General features: G+C 39.3%; 1 protein-coding gene across 1 annotated transcript; it reads right to left on the bottom strand.

The window, feature by feature from the left end:
• Positions 1 to 3,203: 3,203 nt before the first annotated feature.
• vps26a (VPS26, retromer complex component A) lies at positions 3,204 to 14,842 on the bottom strand. Its single transcript, XM_056278425.1, has 9 exons — positions 14,773 to 14,842; positions 13,266 to 13,415; positions 12,628 to 12,703; positions 11,590 to 11,746; positions 9,354 to 9,518; positions 9,123 to 9,229; positions 8,541 to 8,642; positions 8,124 to 8,233; positions 3,204 to 5,936 (listed from the first exon to the last, which is right to left on the bottom strand). The coding sequence occupies exons 1-9, from the start codon at positions 14,773 to 14,775 to the stop codon at positions 5,820 to 5,822; spliced, it is 987 nt and encodes a 328-aa protein (XP_056134400.1). The 5' UTR covers positions 14,776 to 14,842; the 3' UTR covers positions 3,204 to 5,819.
• Between the last annotated feature and the right edge of the window lie 4,453 nt (positions 14,843 to 19,295).

Consider the following 19,295-nt stretch of genomic DNA (forward strand, 5'->3'; position numbering starts at 1 on the left):
TTTTGGAGAAAAAGTTGGCTAAGTCTTAAACTTGCTAATCTAACTTGTTAGCTAACATACAATGTACAATGAATATACGTGAATAAAGTGCAATTCTTATTTCTGAACTAATATACTCAATTAGTAACTTGCTTGATAATGATGCCTAATAAACATACTCTCAGATCAGGACACATAAATCTTCAAATTACTTACATTTGTGGACATGAAAAAGTCACGCTTCTGCCATGACTGCTCATGCGCCTCTGGAACTTCTCATTTCCATGGCAACCATGTTGTTGTAGTTTGAAAAAACGTTATTGCTCTCTAAAATGTTGGGTGTGATGGTAATGACAGATGTATGAGGGACAGCCATATTTAACTATCAAAAATGTGCAAATTGCACGTATATAAACCATATGAATTTGAAATATGTCTTTTTAAATTATTATGAGAAAATGAAAAGTAAAGCTTTGAATTTAAATGAATTTAGCCATTTTTATTACTTTATCATAGATGGGAAGTTAAAATGTCTGGGTTAGGGACAAGCCCACAACAGTGAAATTCTGGCACATTGGAATTTTCAACATACTGAAAAAGTATTAAAATGTCATTGAGACACAAATCTTTTTTTCATAGCTAACACAACCTAACTCTAACAAATACAATAATTGTTTTTTTTAAAAAAACGTTTTTTTCTTGAAAATCTACCCTGGGGACAGAAAAACTCCCTTAATTGAAGACTCACCCTTATACGTTTATTTTGGAACCTTTCGGACATAATAGTGTTTGATGAATAAAATGCTTAAGATGCCATAATAAGTGGTTTCAAGGATTGACGTAATCATGTACATCACTCACTTGGAGTGAAGATGTATTTTCAGAGCATATTGTACACCACTTATATTGCATACTTGTGATCAAACTACAAAAAACAAGCTTACCGAGACTTTATAATGATGCTGTGAGAATATTACTTAAGAGACCTTGATGGTGTAGTCAGTGCAAGTGAAATGTTTGTGGCTGCAAGAATCAATACTTTCCAAACTGTTTTGAGAAATCTCATGTATAAATTTATTTGCCAGATTATTACTTATGTAAATGAAATCATCTTGATTTTATCCAACATAAGGTTTAGTATTACACACTACCAATCCCAGCTGTGGGGCACTGGTACAGTTTCACTTTGTAGGACATTACGTTATAGTTCTCCTTTCTTAAACATTGATCTGTTATGGTGCATGTGTAATATATTCCATGTAATGTCCTGTTTTTTATCTGGACCCTGAGTCTGAAATAAAGCTTGAATGAATGAATTTATTTCCCAGAGGAAACCAGCCGAATATTTCAGCAGTCAAATTCTCCATTACATCTACGAGATTTTTTTTTTTTTAGATTTTTTTGATACAATGGATGTTATTTATTGTATATTATTTGAATATCTGAATGTTATTCAGTGTTGTTTAATGTATGTTTTGAAATATATTTTTCTATACATTCCTATAGGAACATTACATCCGGGGCAGAAATGCCTCCCTACAACAAAGGTTTCTGAATGTTGCAATGACCTTCTTGACATTTTGATGACAAAGCTAGAGAGAGGAATCATATCTCCTGCCAGAAAAATGCACCTTACAAAATTGAAGAGTCATGCACATAATTATGAGTAATAATAATAATAATAATAATAATAGCATAATGCTTTAAGGTACATAAAGACATAATTCACTTTAAAACCATATACATATCACGAAATAAGTCATACAAATAAACAAATAAACAAATACAATCAATCTACAGATAAAGGTTGAAAACTAAAACAGGGATTTTCGTTCAAGTAAATTCCCGCGTTAAATATTTCTTAAATTCAGCTATTGGGGAAAAAAAGGCAAGGCAACAACAGGTATAAAATCACATTCTGAGAGTTTCTCAACTTGTTACCATTGATATTTTCCAAGCCCATGGTCGACTTCATAGCAGAGGTATATATTCAAGGTGGCCTTGACAAATTCAGTAAGACCTACAGAGTTCACAGGCTTGAAAAATCGTGGCAACCTAGAAGTAGGCAGCTCATTGGATACCCTGAAGAAAGACAGCCAAACGTGCCCTCACTGGGGCCATCCTGTTTGGTCCATCTACAAGAAGCAAGTTAAGGATGGAGACTTGTGTTTTGCACTGCACACGTCCATGCCTACAAATGTGTCCTTTCACGTTTGATATCTAACATCTCTCAGATTCAGTCAATAGCACTCTGAGTCCCTCAGAACCAGTACTTGTTATTACTGAGGCCAATATGTCTTTATGCATGCTCAACAAGCTAGATAAGAAAATTAAAGAACGCTGAATCAGTTCCAGATGAACTGATTCTACTTTCTTTGAGGCCAACAGTGTCAAATTTGCTGAAGCACTAACAGCCTGAACTTTAAGCAGTAGATCTTGTCATTGCCATAACTCAGACTCGGTGCTAAAGAGGCATAGCCCAGTCTGCTGCCAGCAAAACCAGAAAACAGATAAGTGGGCTTTAGTACCAGTCATTAGCAGCGCTTAAGGCTGCAAAATCAGAACTCTTTAGTCCTACTGATAAGGGGTTGGAGAGGAATGTGGACAGGAAAAAACAAGCAAGGGAGAGAAAGCTGAAAAACTTTCACTCCCTTTGCTTTGATTGAAAGGTACCCTTTGCCCTTAAGACAACCAACTGGAGGTCTTTCCTGGTTTGTATTCTGCCAACCTGGAGCAAACGCACTCCTCTCTGGCCTGTAAGGGCAGCTTATTCTTCTAAACCTTTTTTTTTATTTTACATGTGCTGCAAATTTTCCAATTCCTAATCAAATGTTTATGTTGCTAACTTTAAGGTTATTTCAGATATTTCGGCTGATGAATCTTGTAGAAACAAGAGAACTCCCCCCCAACATGCAGGTTACGTAGTGGGCTAGCTTGCAGTTAGTTTGCTAGTAGCTACTGGCAAACTAACATGACCATGTAATTTTTTTTCTCCAAATGATCTGTAACACATTTACCACATTATTGTACATTAAATACTAGTCTACCACTGCGAAATCAAAATTTATGGGGGAGTTTGCTCATAACTAACCTAAATCATGACTTAATTCAGCATATTTGCTTTGCATGCTATTGGTTACAATTAAACACTTTAAAGAGGTCATTTGTCTCACTGTAACCTCAGTCCATTAGCAATCATTAATGAGAGTATTGCCCCAAACATATTCAGTATAAATTTGCTTTATTTTTAGCTATATATTTGGGCTGGGGTATATATACAGATATCAGTAATCCATACACAAGTCAATGGCATGATGGGACATTGTATGAATATAGACATGCAGTGCATAAGACAGGGACAGGTTGTGTTTTTTGGCATAGAAGTGTTTCATTGTTACCTTTACAGGCACTTAAACAAAACTGAACAATTCCTGGCTGTAGTGTTCGGAAAGATTGATAGTGGAACAACTGATTGACATCCATAAAGGCCATGACAAAATTAGGTGGATTGCGTAGAAAGAAAAACAGGCAACCATTAAGACTGCTTGAGAAAAATCAGGCTTTCAACAGAAAGGAAAACAAAACTAGTGTTTGTCCCGTGGCTTGAAGGAAGGGAAAATGAAAAGTGTAACCTAAACTGTTCAGAACTTAAGTGGAAAAAATACAAACATATGGCCAGCACTTGGACATGAAGTATAAAGAGACCATATAAAACACAGAGCAATACATAGAAGTGCCAGTATAATGATCATTAAGAGACATTGGAGATCTCTGAGGTGAAATTGTCCTTGAGTGCCATCAAGGATCAGATTCCTTGCTCCTTTTCCTAAACGTAAAAATCAGAGGGGAACGTGCAAAACTGACCAATCAGCCCTAAATGTTAGATTCTCCCTACACACACACACAGAAGAGGTGATATTGGGTGTGTGTTTTTAAAGCAGGACCAAAACTGCTGGTCAGAGCATCACAGTGAAGCGTTGCTGGGTTTAATCTGACAGTATTTTTATCGGGCACCCAAGTCGGTGCTAACCGTTATCAGATAAGACATATGTCAGTCTGAATGTAGCAAACAAAAACTTTCAAAATACAGTGTGTCCTATGAAATGAAAAGTGAAATGGCCAAAAAAAGCACGAGTCTGTAGTACACTGATCATGGCTGAGGTCAATTCACTTTCTACTCAATTCAAAATTGAATGAGACTGCACACTTTCCAGTCCTTTTCCACCCCCATAATTTGAGCATCACAACTTTTGTAACAAGCTTTTGAGTTTTTTTTTCTAGCAGCATTTTAGTTTTAGAATTCTAAGAAATGCACTCTCTCGAGTTGACTGCAGATTGCCCTCAGCACTGAAATGGACACTAAATAACTTAAGGTGACTGAAACAGTTTGTCTTTCAACGCTAGTCATAAATACAGGGAACCGTTGGACATCATAGAACGCCTGTTGTCATAGAAACACCTTAGAAAACACAGAGACATGTGTTCCGAGTCCCCAAAATCACAGCATCTGGATGTGTTTGGAGATGCACCTGTTACTGCAATAAATAATCATCTTAACAACTGATTTGTATGTTATATTCAGCTTTTAAAACTCTTAAACAAGTTTTTTTTTTAAATCTTGTTTTAAGACTGGTTCCAATTAATTTTCACTTGTTTCAAAAACTTCCTTGAAACAAGGGACTATGTTATGCCGTAGGGTAGATCCCTTGTTTCAAGATTATTTTTATTGAATCAAGTGGTGGGCTGCACTGGAAAGTGGTAAAATGATCTCACTCCACAGGCAGATTTTTTTTTCTCTCTCCTCTTTTCACTTTTAAATTAACTTTAAAGACAAGATACAACATAACTTGTTAAGATGGACAGTTTTTACATTATGTATTTCCAAATTCAGAATTCATTCCCATGGGAAGTTTAGTTTGTTGGCTGTTGAGTCTCAGTGTCGGCACAGCTTTTGTCTTTGCATCATGTTACAAGACAATTGAGAACTAGAAGGCTTCTGACATCTGAGCTAGCATATAAAAAAAGGGAGGACTTAGTTGCCATCACAGCCAACAGAGGGTGTTGAAAATTCAAAATATGCAGAGGATAAGTATCTGACCCCTTGTTCAGCCTGTACTCTCAAGTTGAAACCGTTCTATTTCACTTTGTCTTGAATGCTCATCTATTGGATGGCCCAAACTGGGCTATGTCAAACGCCTTCTTTTACAGATGGGGTATCAGAAAGGGCCAAAGATGATAGTTGTGCAATATGAAGGAGGTGAAAGCTCCTGTTGCAATGCCATCTGTGTATAAAGAGTAGAGCAGAATGCGGTTTAGTGCATGATGGCTGTAGCCTTGCTTCTCTGTTGCTCCCATTTTTTTTCCTTTGCAATCAGCATACTGGAATTGTATGGCTCGCACATTTGTGTGGCTGCGTATATGTTCCTAGGCTGAAAAGCCCAAATAAAATATATATTGTCTCACTTTTTATTTCCGCTGGTTAGATCAAGTAGATTTGCACCCTCGTTTCCCAATCCCACCTCCATCTCGGTTTCAATTTTGTTTTGCATTCGGTAGAGTTTGACTGAATGCTTATTTGTCCTAAAGTGTGTAAATGTCAGTGTATGTGCATGTGTTTCAGTCTTGGGGGTGGGGTTGGTTGGAGGGTAGGTGGAGTGAGAGTTTGTGGTAGCTCATATCTCAAGCCATTTGATGGTTAAAGGTTGAGGGATGTGTATATATGTGTATTCATGTATATTTCTCAGTCCGGGGGGGTTAGCAGGGCAGCCCTCACATCTCTGGCTGGCCAGCAGTGAAGGGGATGGGGTGTGTGTGTGGATTTTCAGTCCATAGGGTTCTCCTCACAACTCTGGCTGTTCTGCAGTGACTGGTTGGTATCTGGGCTCTGGTGACTCGTAGCGCTGATGAAAGTTTCGTTTCCTTAGCTTCTCTGGAGCTTTCCTCCATAAGACAATCTCCTAGACAGACAGAAAGACAGAGTAAGAGAAAACAGGGAAATAGTAATAAATACATTGGAAGATCTCATAGCAGTCACAAAAAAAGACAGCGATAAAGAAAGACTGGAGAAACAGGAAGCAGGAACATAAAGAGGGAATGAACATACTCTTGGGTAAGTCCAAACTTCATCCAGAAAAACAAAACAAGGGTGGTGAACAGTAAGGAAGACTGACTGTGATGCAGCAACTGTGGATGTTTGCACAAGCTGTTTAAATAAAATAATCTTCTGGCATTCTAGTTTTCTCTTATTAGAGATCTGTTCATTGGTATCATCAAAATTCAAGAGCAATACAGACCTGTCTTATGCCAATACGCACACCAGTCCAATTAGTCAACCATGTCTTTCGATGAGGTAAAAGACCATAAATCATTCATTTACCTCACAGAAAAAACACTTATGAAATATGAGAAACTTAAAATATTTCATATGTATGGACGGGGGACAAAGTAAAAGAAAAACCAGCATAAGGTAATGGGGCACAATGTGCATCCAGAACAGCTTCAATGCTCCTTGTCATAGATTCTAAGTCTCGGAAATCTGCTGGAGGGATGGAACACCGTTCTTCCAGAAGATATTCCCTCATTTGGTGTTTTGATGATGGTGGTGGAGAGCGCTGTCGAACACATCAGCACAAAATCTCCAGTAGGTGTTTGATTGGGTTGACATCTGGTGACTGCGAAAGCCATAACATATGATTCATATCATATGCTATGGTCGTGTAGATGGGGGCATTGTCATCCTGGAAGAGACCACTCCCATAAGGATAGAAAAGTGATCACTCAGAATAACTTTGTATTGATTTGCAGTGACCTATCGAGACAAGTGGACTCAAACCACCCCAGGAAAAGAAATCCAAATTTCTGCTATTTATTTGTGACAAGAGGCATGTACGTATGTAGGGGGCAGAGAGGAAATCCCTACTGCTTTAAGCTTGATCATGTAGTACAGTTCTGGTATGGGAACTGTACCTCTCAAGACCAAAAAGCCCTGCAGAGTGGTTCAGTCGGCTGAGTGGGACTACACTCACCCCCTTACTCACACTCCGCCATCAGTTTAAAGTGTGTGTGAATGGGTGAATGTGAGGCACACATTGTAAGGCACTTTGAGTGGTCAGTAGACTAATAAAGCGCTATATAAATGCAGTCCACTTACCTACAGGACTTATACACCAGGCAGTGCAGGACCAGAGCTAAAAGGATAATTATGGATACCCATCATCCCAATAACGGACTATTTCAGCTGCTGCGGTTGGGCAGATGCCTCCGCAGCAATAAGGCCAACACAGAGAGACTCAGAAGGAGTTTTTCCCCCTGCCCATAAGGGCAGTAAACACCAAATAACATTAATAACTTTGCTCCGGTGGGTGCTCCAGTTTCTCCCACCATCAAAAGAAACATGCATTTTAGGGTTTATACTCCTGTCTGTGCCCCTGACCAAGGCAATGGGAAAAGAACTGGAGTGGGTCCCCAGGCGCAGCACAAAGGCGGCAGCCCACTGCTCCTAGCAACACAAACCACAGCTTGGATGGGTTAATTTACAGCAACTGAATTTCCCCAAGTGGATTAATAAAGGAAACTTTAAAAAAAAAACTTACATTGTGTATACATACTAAGAACTGTCACTTTGCCTGACATTTTCTTTCATACAGACTATTTATAATATAATAATATTATTATTATTTATTAAACTATTTGTACATTTGCACACCATTTGCTCATTTTTATATAGATATTTATCAGTGTACACATTCTGTACAATCCCCAGATTTTTCATGTTTTACATTTTATTCCTATTTACCTGTTCTACTTCTTCTTGTCATACAGTCAGTTTGCCAAAAAAAGGCATTTCACTGCTCATTGTACTTGTAGTATGTGACAAATAAACCTTTGAATCTCTAATGTATGACAGAAAAGCTGTTTGCATGGTAAAAAGCAGTAAATGAGAAAACTCCAGCATAGATCAACTGATAATACACCATGAGCTCAATACTTGTATAATGAATGCAGACTGTTTCGTGTGCAAATCTGGAACCCTTAATGAGATGCTAAACGGGTGTGTGTTGGGAAGAAAGAGATGGAGACGTCCTAACTTGGGTAAAACAACATTTGTGGGTCATGCAATTCATTATCATGTAGGAGTACAATACCTGTTGTTTGAAGTATCTCCTGTCTTCTTCATCCACCAGCACCAGATTAAGGAAGTAGCGAACTGAGAACTTCTTGTTGACATCCCTCATGGTGGCTGTTAGGTCATATCCTGTCAGCAGATGCAGAAAAATACATAACAGTGTATTACTGAAGCTTTCAATATTTACATGGCACCATCTAAATGAGACTTCAAAATCACTTCATGTATCTCATCTTTTTTTTTTTTACATCAAACTATTTTTGCCCATCACAGTGTTTGAATCAGTTACCATGAATACCCACATGCCCTCTCCAAAAAGCTGGAAAAACATCCCAATTGTTTTCATAAAATCTTGTAGCTTTTATGGAAATCTCTCTCAAAAGCAATGCAGTTTGACAGCAATGCAATTTGGAAGGGAATAAGAGGAGAGTCCTACCTGCCAGAAATAGTCTGATAGGGATAGATTCTCCTTTAACAGGCGCTCCATCCATGATCTCATACTTAGCAACAGTTTCCGTCTCTGTGGTAGTGCTGGGGCCTTGTGAGGATGACAAGACAATTAAATTAGATGAGCATAATAACAGAGAGCTTCTTCCATGGTTTTATGCTTGGCACCATTTTGTTTTTCTGTGGTGGCACTGACATGCGGATATCATATCCCATTTAAAAACAAGACGCAGAGAACTAAAGCCCAGGAAAAAAAAGGGAGTGTGGCACAACATAGTACTTGGTGGTGTTAATAAGACATGAGTAGGTAATAATAAAATTAATCTTTTTTAAAATTACCATGAAGAGAGCCTACATATAAAGCTTATGTAGCTATTATAGCCAGGCTGTTTCAACTATCACTGCATTTCATTTCATAGCTAGTTGCATCTAACATACAGTTCAAAAAGCTTGATTTTTAGTATGCCCGTGATTGTCATTGTGATGATGTTTACCTTGATGTCTTAGCTCTGTTTCACTTTGATTTCACCCCTCTGATTAAACATGTACTATTACAACAACGGACTTTTACCTATGCCAGTGATTTCCTTCTTGATGAGTTGTAGTTCCATGTGTTGGATCTTGATCCTGACCAGCAGGAAATAAATCTTCCCCACGATCACATCCTTAAGGTGGTATCTGGTGAACAGTAACACGAGGTTCACACTGACCCTTGGGTTTAATGTACTTTGGAAGTTTTATTAGCTGAGGGAGTAATGCGCTCTTTTTTTCTTGGGTCAAGGTTACAAGGTAATGATCTTACTTTGACTTGTTGTATTCAAATTCGATATGCAGACAGTCTTCTATGCCGACCTCCATCTTGATGGAATTGTTGACATCTGGATAAGTGGCTAACTGGTGGACAATCAGCTCGTATTCTTTCACCAGGTCAGAAAGACGACGAACTACTGTCACTCTGAGAAAATATCTGGGCAAAAACACCAAGACAAAACAAGCTGCTAAAGTCAGACTGGAACTGTGAACGTAATGTCAGAAACAATGCAGCACTTGTAAAGTAACTAACTGTATAGCAGTGAAAAGTCATAATTACCAGAAATGGCATGTTACATGTCTTTCATGATGATCGATCACACACACACACACACACACACACACACACACACACACACACACACACACACACACACACACACACACACACACACACACACACACACAATTGATAGTGCCTCAGTGAAAATTGCATCTATTGGCTAATCAGAGTAATTTTGATGCACCATCTAAATATGGGCTCATGTTTATTTATCTTAACTTGGATATCTCTCCCAATACAATGTACAGTGGGGAGAACAAGTATTTGATACACTGCCGATTTTGCAGGTTTTCCCACTTACAAAGCATGTAGAGATCTGTAATTTTTATCATAGGTACACTTCAACTGTGAGAGACGGAATCTAAAACAAAAATCCAGAAAATCACATTGTATGATTTTTAAATAATTAATTTGCATTTTATTGCATGAAATAAGTATTTGATCCCCTACCAACCAGTAAGAATTCCGCCCTCCTGTTCTCCACTCATTACCTGTATTAACTGCACCTGTTTGAACTCGTTACCTGTATAAAAGACACCCGTCCACACACTCAATCAATCAGACTCCAACCTCCCCACAATGGCCAAGACCAGAGAGCTAATTGTAGACCTGCACAAGCCTGGGATGGGCTACAGGAAAATAGGCAAGCAGCTTGGTGAGAAGGCAACAACTGTTGGCGCAATTATTAGAAAATGGAAGAAGTTCAAGATGACGGTCAATCTCCCTCGGTCTGGGGCTCCACGCAAGATCTCACCTCGTGGGGCATCAATGATCATGAGAAAGGTGAGGGATCAGCCCAGAACTACACGGCAGGACCTGGTCAATGACCTGAAGAGAGCTGGGACCACAGTCTCAAAGAAAACCATTAGTAACACATGACGCCGTCATGGATTAAAATCCTGCAGCGCATGCAAGGTCCCCCTGCTCAAGCCAGCGCATGTCCAGGCCCATCTGAAGTTTGCCAATGACCATCTGGATGATCAAGGGGAGGAATGGGAGAAGGTCATGTGGTCTGATGAGACCAAAATAGAGCTTTTTGGTATAAACTCCACTCGCCGTGTTTGGAGGAAGAAGAAGGATGAGTACAACCCCAAGAACACCATCCCAACCATGAAGCATGGAGGTGGAAACATCATTCTTTGGGGATGCTTTTCTGCAAAGAGGACAGGACGACTGCACCGTATTGAGGGGAGGATGGATGGGGCCATGTATCGTGAGATCTTGGCCAACAACCTCCTTCCCTCAATAAGAGCATTGAAGATGGGTCGTGGCTGGGTCTTCCAGCATGACAACGACCCGAAACACACAGCCAGGGCAACTAAGGAGTGGCTCCGTAAGAAGCATCTCAAGGTCTTGGAGTGGCCTAGCCAGTCTCCAGACCTGAACCCAATAGAAAATCTTTGGAGGGAGATGAAAGTCTGTGTTGCCCAGCGTCAGCCCCGAAATCTGAAGGATCTGGAGAAGATCTGTATGGAGGAGTGGGCCAAAATCCCTGCTGCAGTGTGTGCAAACCTGGTCAAGAACTACAGGAAATGTCTGATCTCTGTAATTGCAAACAAAGGTTTCTTTACCAAATATTAAGTTCTGTTTTTCTGATGTATCAAATACTTATGTCATGCAATAAAAAGCAAATTACTTAAAAATCATACAATGTGATTTTCTGGATTTTTCTTTTCGATTCCGTCTCTCACAGTTGAAGTGTACCTATGATAAAAATTACAGACCTCTACATGCTTTGTAAGTGGGAAAACCTGCAAAATTGGCAGTGTATGAAATACTTGTTCGTCCCACTGTACGTATGCTGAAAGCTTGTTGGTGATAATGCACTTTAAATAAATAAAACTTGACTTGATATAAACTTTTGACAAGAAAGAGACAGAGAGCAATTGTGGTTGTGAATTTAAAAGACCATTGGTCTTGCACTAAAAGTGTGTAATGAATGTACCTGAGTCTGACATTAGCTCCAGTATAGGATTCATATGGCTTTTCCACCTGCATAAACTCAAAGTCATAACTCCTGTTTTGGGTGAGCTCTCCAGGCAGAGCCAACTCTTTCACCAGGTCCACAAATTCATGGGTGTTGCTTTTATCAGAGAACAGCTCTGAAACACAGAAAACAGTTTAGCTGCTGAATGCATCTCTGTGGAACAGCACAGCAGTGAAATTAAACATCTACAATTTGAATAACTGTTGAACACTACCCCATTGCAGCTCAGGATAATTTGTTGTGGGGAAAAAGAAAGGCACAACTGAAAGTAACCCAGTAGCATTGCACAGCGCTAGAAAGAAAATACAACAGTTTTAGAGCTGCATTAAGTTCTATTCAAATGATAGCCTAGTAAAATTTTTTAGCTGCACCCTTGGAATGAAGAAATAAAAAAAATTCTTAAACTATTCTGAAATATGACTGTACTATTCTGAACTATATCAAGAATTCAGATCAGAGGGTAAATCTGAAAATTTAAATGTGTGAGAAAAGTGAATTCTGCATAATCAATAAATCAATCAATTTGCATTTTATATAGTGCTTTTCTAGCTGCAAGTAAACATTGTGTTACTGTATACACTGTTTTCTTGAGCAGATTGGAACAAAACATTGGCTATTGCTACAATAGCAGGATGCCAGTTGCACATGACAAGCACATGTTCTGCTAAACCACATGTTGAAGTCCACAGCACATTGTTGGCAAGTGGGGCTTTTCAGTTATGAAGTCAAATGCTTGGTGGTCTTTACTGAGCTTGGTGAAGTTTCCGAACAACACATAATGCAGAAACTCAACGTTTGATAAAATCTGGGAATGAACATGTCCTTCAGCCAATAAACAGAATGATTAGTAGTGCACGTCATAATCATTATGTATAACAGCTAATTCTTTATAGTTTTATGGAAGAAACAGTAGAACAGTGTCTATGTAAGAACATATTTAAACCTTATTAATGGCTCTAAGAAAAGCTGTTGATGTGCTGAGCTAAGTGAACTTACCTATTTGTCCAACAAACTCAATACGGATACCCTGATGCTCCAGTCTTTTTCCTGTCTGCTTCACATTCAGATTCACCTGAGAGGGAAACGGCTTATTGTGATTCAGTGTTATGTTAAATGAGATGTATGTTGTAACAAATGTGTAAATCCTTAAATAGCTCTGGCTACTGATACAGTAAAACAAACATTCCCCACCACAATAGCCCATTAAAGCAAGCTAAATTTAAAATGTTTTTATTTTTATTTTGCTGTATATTCAACAGGGAGAGAGCCCAAACAGATGATGCAGACCATATTTTTTGGTGTTTAACACCACATAAAAACTAAATTAATGACATCTACCTCAGTCCCTTCAAAAGACAAGGAAAGTCATAAACACAAAGCAAAACAAAATTCCTTTTCCATTTGGAACCGTAAAATACGTGTTTCTTCAAACGAATGGCCGAAAAGTTTGTGATCCCACAAGGTCGGCAAATGACTGAGGGAACCAATACATGAGTTCTGCTGACTAGTACATGAAATAGTTGCAAAAGGAAAAAAAAAGAAAGAAAATTTTATTTTTTTTCTAGAGATCCTCTGGGACCTGAACCCTGCTGATCCAAGGAGCCCACTATGAACCACTACAAAATCCAGCCTACCTTTCCAGAAACTGACTCGCCATCATAGAACAGGTAGTGTTTCTCGACTTTACCATCCTCTGTCTTCAATTCAGCTGTTTTTCTGTTTTCTGCATCATTAAGCACCACATCTATCTCAAATACCGGCCCAAACAAACCCCCTAGGAAACTCTGAAAACAGAACAGAATAGAACAGAACAGAGTAGAATATTCAGCGGCATATCTACCTCACACATTTGTTCAGTGGTACAAAATGGACTATCCTGGACACTTTGTTTGGGGGGGGTCAATAAATGTATTGGGGTCCCATCCAATATTTTCATATACATCTGTTAATTGGCATCAGTCCATATAGTATTTGTTGGTTAAAAACTGAGGTCAAGTTTATGTCCCATAACATTCTGTGTACTCTAGGATACTGTATATTTTACCATGTGCGCGCATTTGACTTGGCATGCAAATTCAGAGTATGACAAAGTTAATGTGCATCTACATGTGAAGACAGAGAATTGTGGCACAAGAAGTCTGCAATATTGACTCGTCAATTAATAATGGATAAACCACCAACGTTGCTGTTCATGGTGAGTCTAAGAGCTGAGATTTTAACTTTGGCAAGGTGATTCCTTGAGTGCATCCATGACATCTGCCTTGGACACAACAGAAGCTAACGAAAATATGCTTCAGCACTGCAGGAGCTGCACTAATTAGTGGAATCATGACGATGTTTGATGAGGATTGTTACAGATTTTACACATTTTATCAAGAGATTTACAGTAACATGAAACAATAACAACTTTTGTGTGCGTGTGTGTGTGTGTGTGGGAGGGCTTATGTGCCAGGCGAGACCCGGCCATTCGGCTAGCGTTACCAGGTGAAGGGAACTCTAACTGAAGCAGTGTTGATGCACAGCTCCTGACAGGACCACCAAAGAACGGCACTTAACTGATGGTGAGGCAGAGGAATAGGATGTTGATAAATAACTTGATGACTGAATCAAAAACAAAAGCAATGCCAACTAGTTAATTAAGTCGCCACTGGCCATAGATGTCTAAGGAAACAGGCAAGTACGCCTGTGCATATTTTACGCTGCTGCAACACAGACCAGAATCTTACAGCTAAGCTAACGTTAACGATTTGATAAGGTAGCGTTACTAGCGAAATCAGCTAACGTAACCCACATAGCGATTCCTATTATCACGGCTGCCTAGCCTTATTTAAATGCAAGATACAATCGTACATTTGTGAGCAACAATTTGAATTAATATCAAATACAGTCAAAGGTTTTTGATGGGCCAAACAATAATCATTCAAGCCGAGACGGCCCTGGAGGTTACTGTGTTGACACAGCTAGCCATTCAAGCTAACCCAAGCTTGCCTGTCATACAGAGAAGTGTACAATTCGTTCACGAGCGGTACTGACAGCAAACTTTATGTCGCTTTTGACTAAAAAAAAACAACACGACTTACTTAACTTTAGAATGACTGCTATTACTTTAGTATGGCTGCTATTAGCTTCTTTCACACTCACCATTTCAGCTGTTTAAGCAGTTAAAGCTAACGGTGGCCTCTCTCCGTGTAGCCGGATCTATGACACTGCCTGGACCAAACAGCAGTGGATGGATGGATGGGTTTTTTAATCATGTGACCCCAATCATATGAATGGGCGGAGCCAGTTCGAGGCGCAGGATCGCAGGGGTCCGCAAACTTGGCAATAAATGGTCTGGCATTTTACCGAGGGCCCCCTAAATGGCGAGGGTTTGATGGATTAGGCTACACTCTCAGCTGACTGATCAGAATGAGTCTAAATTCAAGGTGTCGTTCTCTGGTCATGTAAATGTTTACTTGGTAGCTGGAACTGGGAATGGTCACTGGGGACAATGAAATGAGCCTGGACACTGACGCATTTTAAATCAAATTAGTGTCAAGAGGTTGGACAATTTCTGCGTTGTCTGCAATTGCTCGTTCAAAATAGAGTTGTTTACCAAATCTGTTCCCCCCCAAAATAAAGTCTGTTCATTTTGCGTGTCAGTTTTACAAGTCTCTTCAGCATTAGGCGCCATAAAATGATTTTGACCGCTTTGTTTAGCGACGTTAAAAACCCACCAGCCACTGTGGCCAATGGGCTACAATTGAAACAGTATGCTATGGTAAATTATTTAAAATTCATACTACTTGTAGTATATTGATTAATAAATAGTGAGAATACCACCACTACTGCTACTATTACCAGATTTTAGTGGGGACAATCAGGACATGTTATATACCACCTACTTTTGGGGTGTACTTTTATGTCCACAACAACATTTTTGTGAATTACACAGAAATGTTACAAAATAAAGTTTTGTAACTACATTTTTTCCGTATTTTTTTTGTAGTTGATAGTCCCTCCATAAAATCATCATACGTATTCAGATCCTTAATAAGTTGTGCCTTTCTCACACAGCGGCCAGTGTCATACAGGCTGATGTAAACAGTTATGCATAGCGAGGCAAATGATAGGATTAGTTAGTCTGGCTCTTAAACAAAACCCAACATACGGTGCTGTGCAAATGAGTTGCTTAAATTGAAAAACAGAGAGAATCCTCCACTTTGACTCGTGTGAAAGTTTTGTCTTCTCATAAAGAAAGAAAAGAACCCTCAATATGTATATTGGAAACATTGTTGTTTTTTTGTGGTAGTATGTGTTTACAAAAAAGATGTGCATGACGAAGCATAGATGCGTATGAGCATATGTGTGTGGGATGTGACAAGGTGATGGGCGCAATTGGGGAAAAATATGTACTACCCCAGGAAGGAATAGCACCTCCAACCCAGCTTTGTGGCTAAATTTGTGTAGACTAGCATATAGAAAGCATACAAGCATTATCTATTAATATAGGTATAGAATCAGTTGTATATTTGTATCTGTTGTGTTACCCCTGACCTGTGTCACTTCCTGCTGTGGGCATAGACTTTTTTTTAAAGTATTAATATAGCAATTTTAGCCTTTATTAAATGGAACTGCGACCACAGACGGGAAATGCCGGTTGAAGAAAGAGAGGGGAGACATACAGCAAAGCTCGTGAGTTAGCTTAAAACCCAGGACCCTGCAATCAGGCCTGAGCATACATGGCTGAACAACCAGGATGCCCCATACACAGACTTGATGGACATTGTCTGGTTGTCTTTGTTTGAGTACTTATTTTTGCACACACACAAATCCATCATCCTAATGTATACTAAACACCGAAATTATTCACATATTTATATCTTATATTACTACTTCAGTTCAATTCAATTCAATTTATTGTCATTAAAAACAATGTGAAGGCACATGTTAAAATGAAATAAGGGATAATAATACTTGTATTACTGTTTAGTTTTTATAGTATGTACTCTTCACTTTTGTTTTATGTTGACATGTTGCAGTTACATATGCATCAAGTAAAATTCCTAGTAAATGAAAACTTCAACTGAATTATTTTTTCATTTATTTATTTTTTTCACTCCCAAATGGAGCACATTATAAGCAACTGTTAAGCAACTGGTTGAACTCCGACAAGCAGCCATTTTATCTTAAATCCTGCAGTTATGGTGTCTGTTACCCACTAAATCTATTTTTTAAACAGTACCTTTATTTACTTTTTCTTTTAGAACATACATGTAAAAAAACCACCGAAAAACAAACAAAAGAGAAGAGAAGGCCACTTAATCCAAGATAAAGGAAAGCAAACAAAAAAAAGAGGAGGGGGGTGAACAGTACTACCCCTACATATCAACATTCAGTTACCGTTCGAATTTAGAGCAACAGCAACAATAAAAGAAGGGGAAAAAAAGAAGAGGAAATCTTGTGCATCAGAGTACAAAATCCAAAGTGAAACGTTCATATACGCATCAACCCATGATATTAAATGTCTCTCTTACAGTCTGTTAAACCCTTTAGTACAATAGCTGCTGACCTTGGACCTATGTAGTTTAGAAAAAGGGACCATATCTTATAAAATACATTTACCTTACACTTAGCTCTGTAAGTCAAGTATTCCATAGGTATAAGCTCAAATATAACCTTATGCCAACCTGCTATTGCTTGTGATCTATCCATTTCAACAAGATATTATTTCTTGCACAGAAAGAAAGAACACAAAAGCCTCTTGGAGTAGGAGCTATTAACCAGTTTGCTAGGCAGACCAAAAAACTACACACAGATGATCTTTTCCAAGTTGAACACCAAAGATTATGTTAAGTTTATCTGCAATATTCTTCCAATATTCATCAATATATATACATGTCCAGACACAGTAGATATAACTCCCCACCTCTGTATTACACTTTATACAGAGCTCAGACTTGCTGGGGAGTTGTCTGTAAGCGGTGTAATAATCTAAATTGAGATTCTTTAGTTCTATTACAAACAGAAATGTCCTTTGCTAATCTCCATACCTCTTTCCAAGTGACTTCATCAATAGTAAGATTCAGGTCATTACTCCATTCATGGAGTTTGGATATCGGATTACTTCTATCATATTGATTAAGTGCCCTGCATCCGCACCCTAAAATACCTCTTTTGTTGTGGTCCAAAAGTATCTTTTCCATCGGGGAGGGCTGGCAATTAAAGTCAGTATCCCTTCTGCTGTGCAAGAAACTACGTATCTGAAGATATGTCACAGCCCGGCCGAACTAGCCTGCTACATGGCGTGCATGTGCTGCTCCGTGCACGCCAAGCCAGGTTTTCCCTTCTGCCCTGTCTCCTGGTTGATGGACAGATGAGACAGCCCACAAACAGCTCCTGTGTTATGTCTGCACACATCGACAGTGCTGCATTTGATTTGGTGCTGTTCTATTGTGCTGGGATCGATTGGTGATGCCTGCGGGCTCTGGGTTGTTTTGATCGGGTCTGCCTTTGATGCTGTGTCAGTCTAAATCAGGGGTCAGGAACCTTTTTGACTGGGAGAGCCATAAAAACCAAATATTTCTAAATATATTTCATTGAGAGCCATATAGTATTTTTAACGTATAATACATTAAATATGTCTCACTTTTAATGCGACTTCTGGTGCTGCATGGTTTTGCTGATGGCCTTATAGTCTGGTTCATACGTGGTGAGGTTGAGCTTCATGCAGGCGTTGAGGCTTTCATCAGTTAAACGTGAGCGTAGGTTGGTCTTAATGTTCCTCATATGCGAGAATGACTGCTCACATGCATATGTAGAGCCAAACATGGTCAATGCGGCAATACTCACACGCTGCATTGTGTGGTACGTCACAGGAAGCTCGTTTCAAGTTTTAAGAATCAGCTGGTCTTCAGGTTGAAGATTTTTCATTTCTGTCCACTTGTGTTCCCTCGCCAGCTCTGCTCGCTGTCGCGCAAGACTTTCCAACTCTCCATTAAGTGACTTGAACTTACTCATCCACATGTCTGATGCCTTCAGGTCAGCAACTTCCAGCTCAAAGTCTCCGATAGAGACCCCGGGGATGCATGTCAGGTCGATTTTGTCCACTGCACACTCATGTGGATGAGTGATGAACTTGAAAAGACCAGTGCGCGCACGAAATTCTCCAAAACGTGCTTTGAATGACTGCAGGAGATTGGACGTAAAGCCAGCTAGCTGCTGGAGATCCAGATGTTGAGTGGAGTCACTTGCTAAGCATGCATCTCTAAATTGTTGCAGTCTTTCAAAGTGCAGAAGACGACCTGTTTCAATGTCCCTGAGAAAGACTTCCAGCTTGCTTTCAAATGCAAACACTGGTTGTTGAAGGGATGAGCTTGTACTTCCAATACCTTGAATTTTCACATTGAGCTGGTTCAGATGGCCAGTTATGAGATATGAGATAGTGAAACTGCAGGAGCCAGTCAGTGTCGTCTAGCTCAGGATGCTTGACGCCTTTCATTTCAAGAAAAGTCCGGATTTCACTCAGGCAAGCTGCAAAACGGCTGAGCACCTTCCCCCTTGACAACCAACGCACGTTGCTGTGTAAAAGCAGACCGGGATAATGATTCCCAACTTCTTCTAACAGAGCTTTAAACTGGCGATCATTTAAAGCTCGGGCAACAATAAAGTTGACCACTCGAATG

Source organism: Lampris incognitus, chromosome 4, assembly GCF_029633865.1.
Source record: "Lampris incognitus isolate fLamInc1 chromosome 4, fLamInc1.hap2, whole genome shotgun sequence".
Classification (NCBI taxonomy): domain Eukaryota; kingdom Metazoa; phylum Chordata; class Actinopteri; order Lampriformes; family Lampridae; genus Lampris; species Lampris incognitus.

Excerpts from the sequence above, each read along its gene's own strand:
- vps26a (XM_056278425.1), bottom strand. Across the intron at positions 11,747-12,627 it reads TGAGTTTGTTGGACAAATAG|AGCTGTTCTCTGATAAAAGC; the intron begins GTAAGTTCACTT and ends TCTGTGTTTCAG. Across the intron at positions 8,643-9,122 it reads GAAGGAAATCACTGGCATAG|GCCCCAGCACTACCACAGAG; the intron begins GTAAAAGTCCGT and ends CATCCTCACAAG.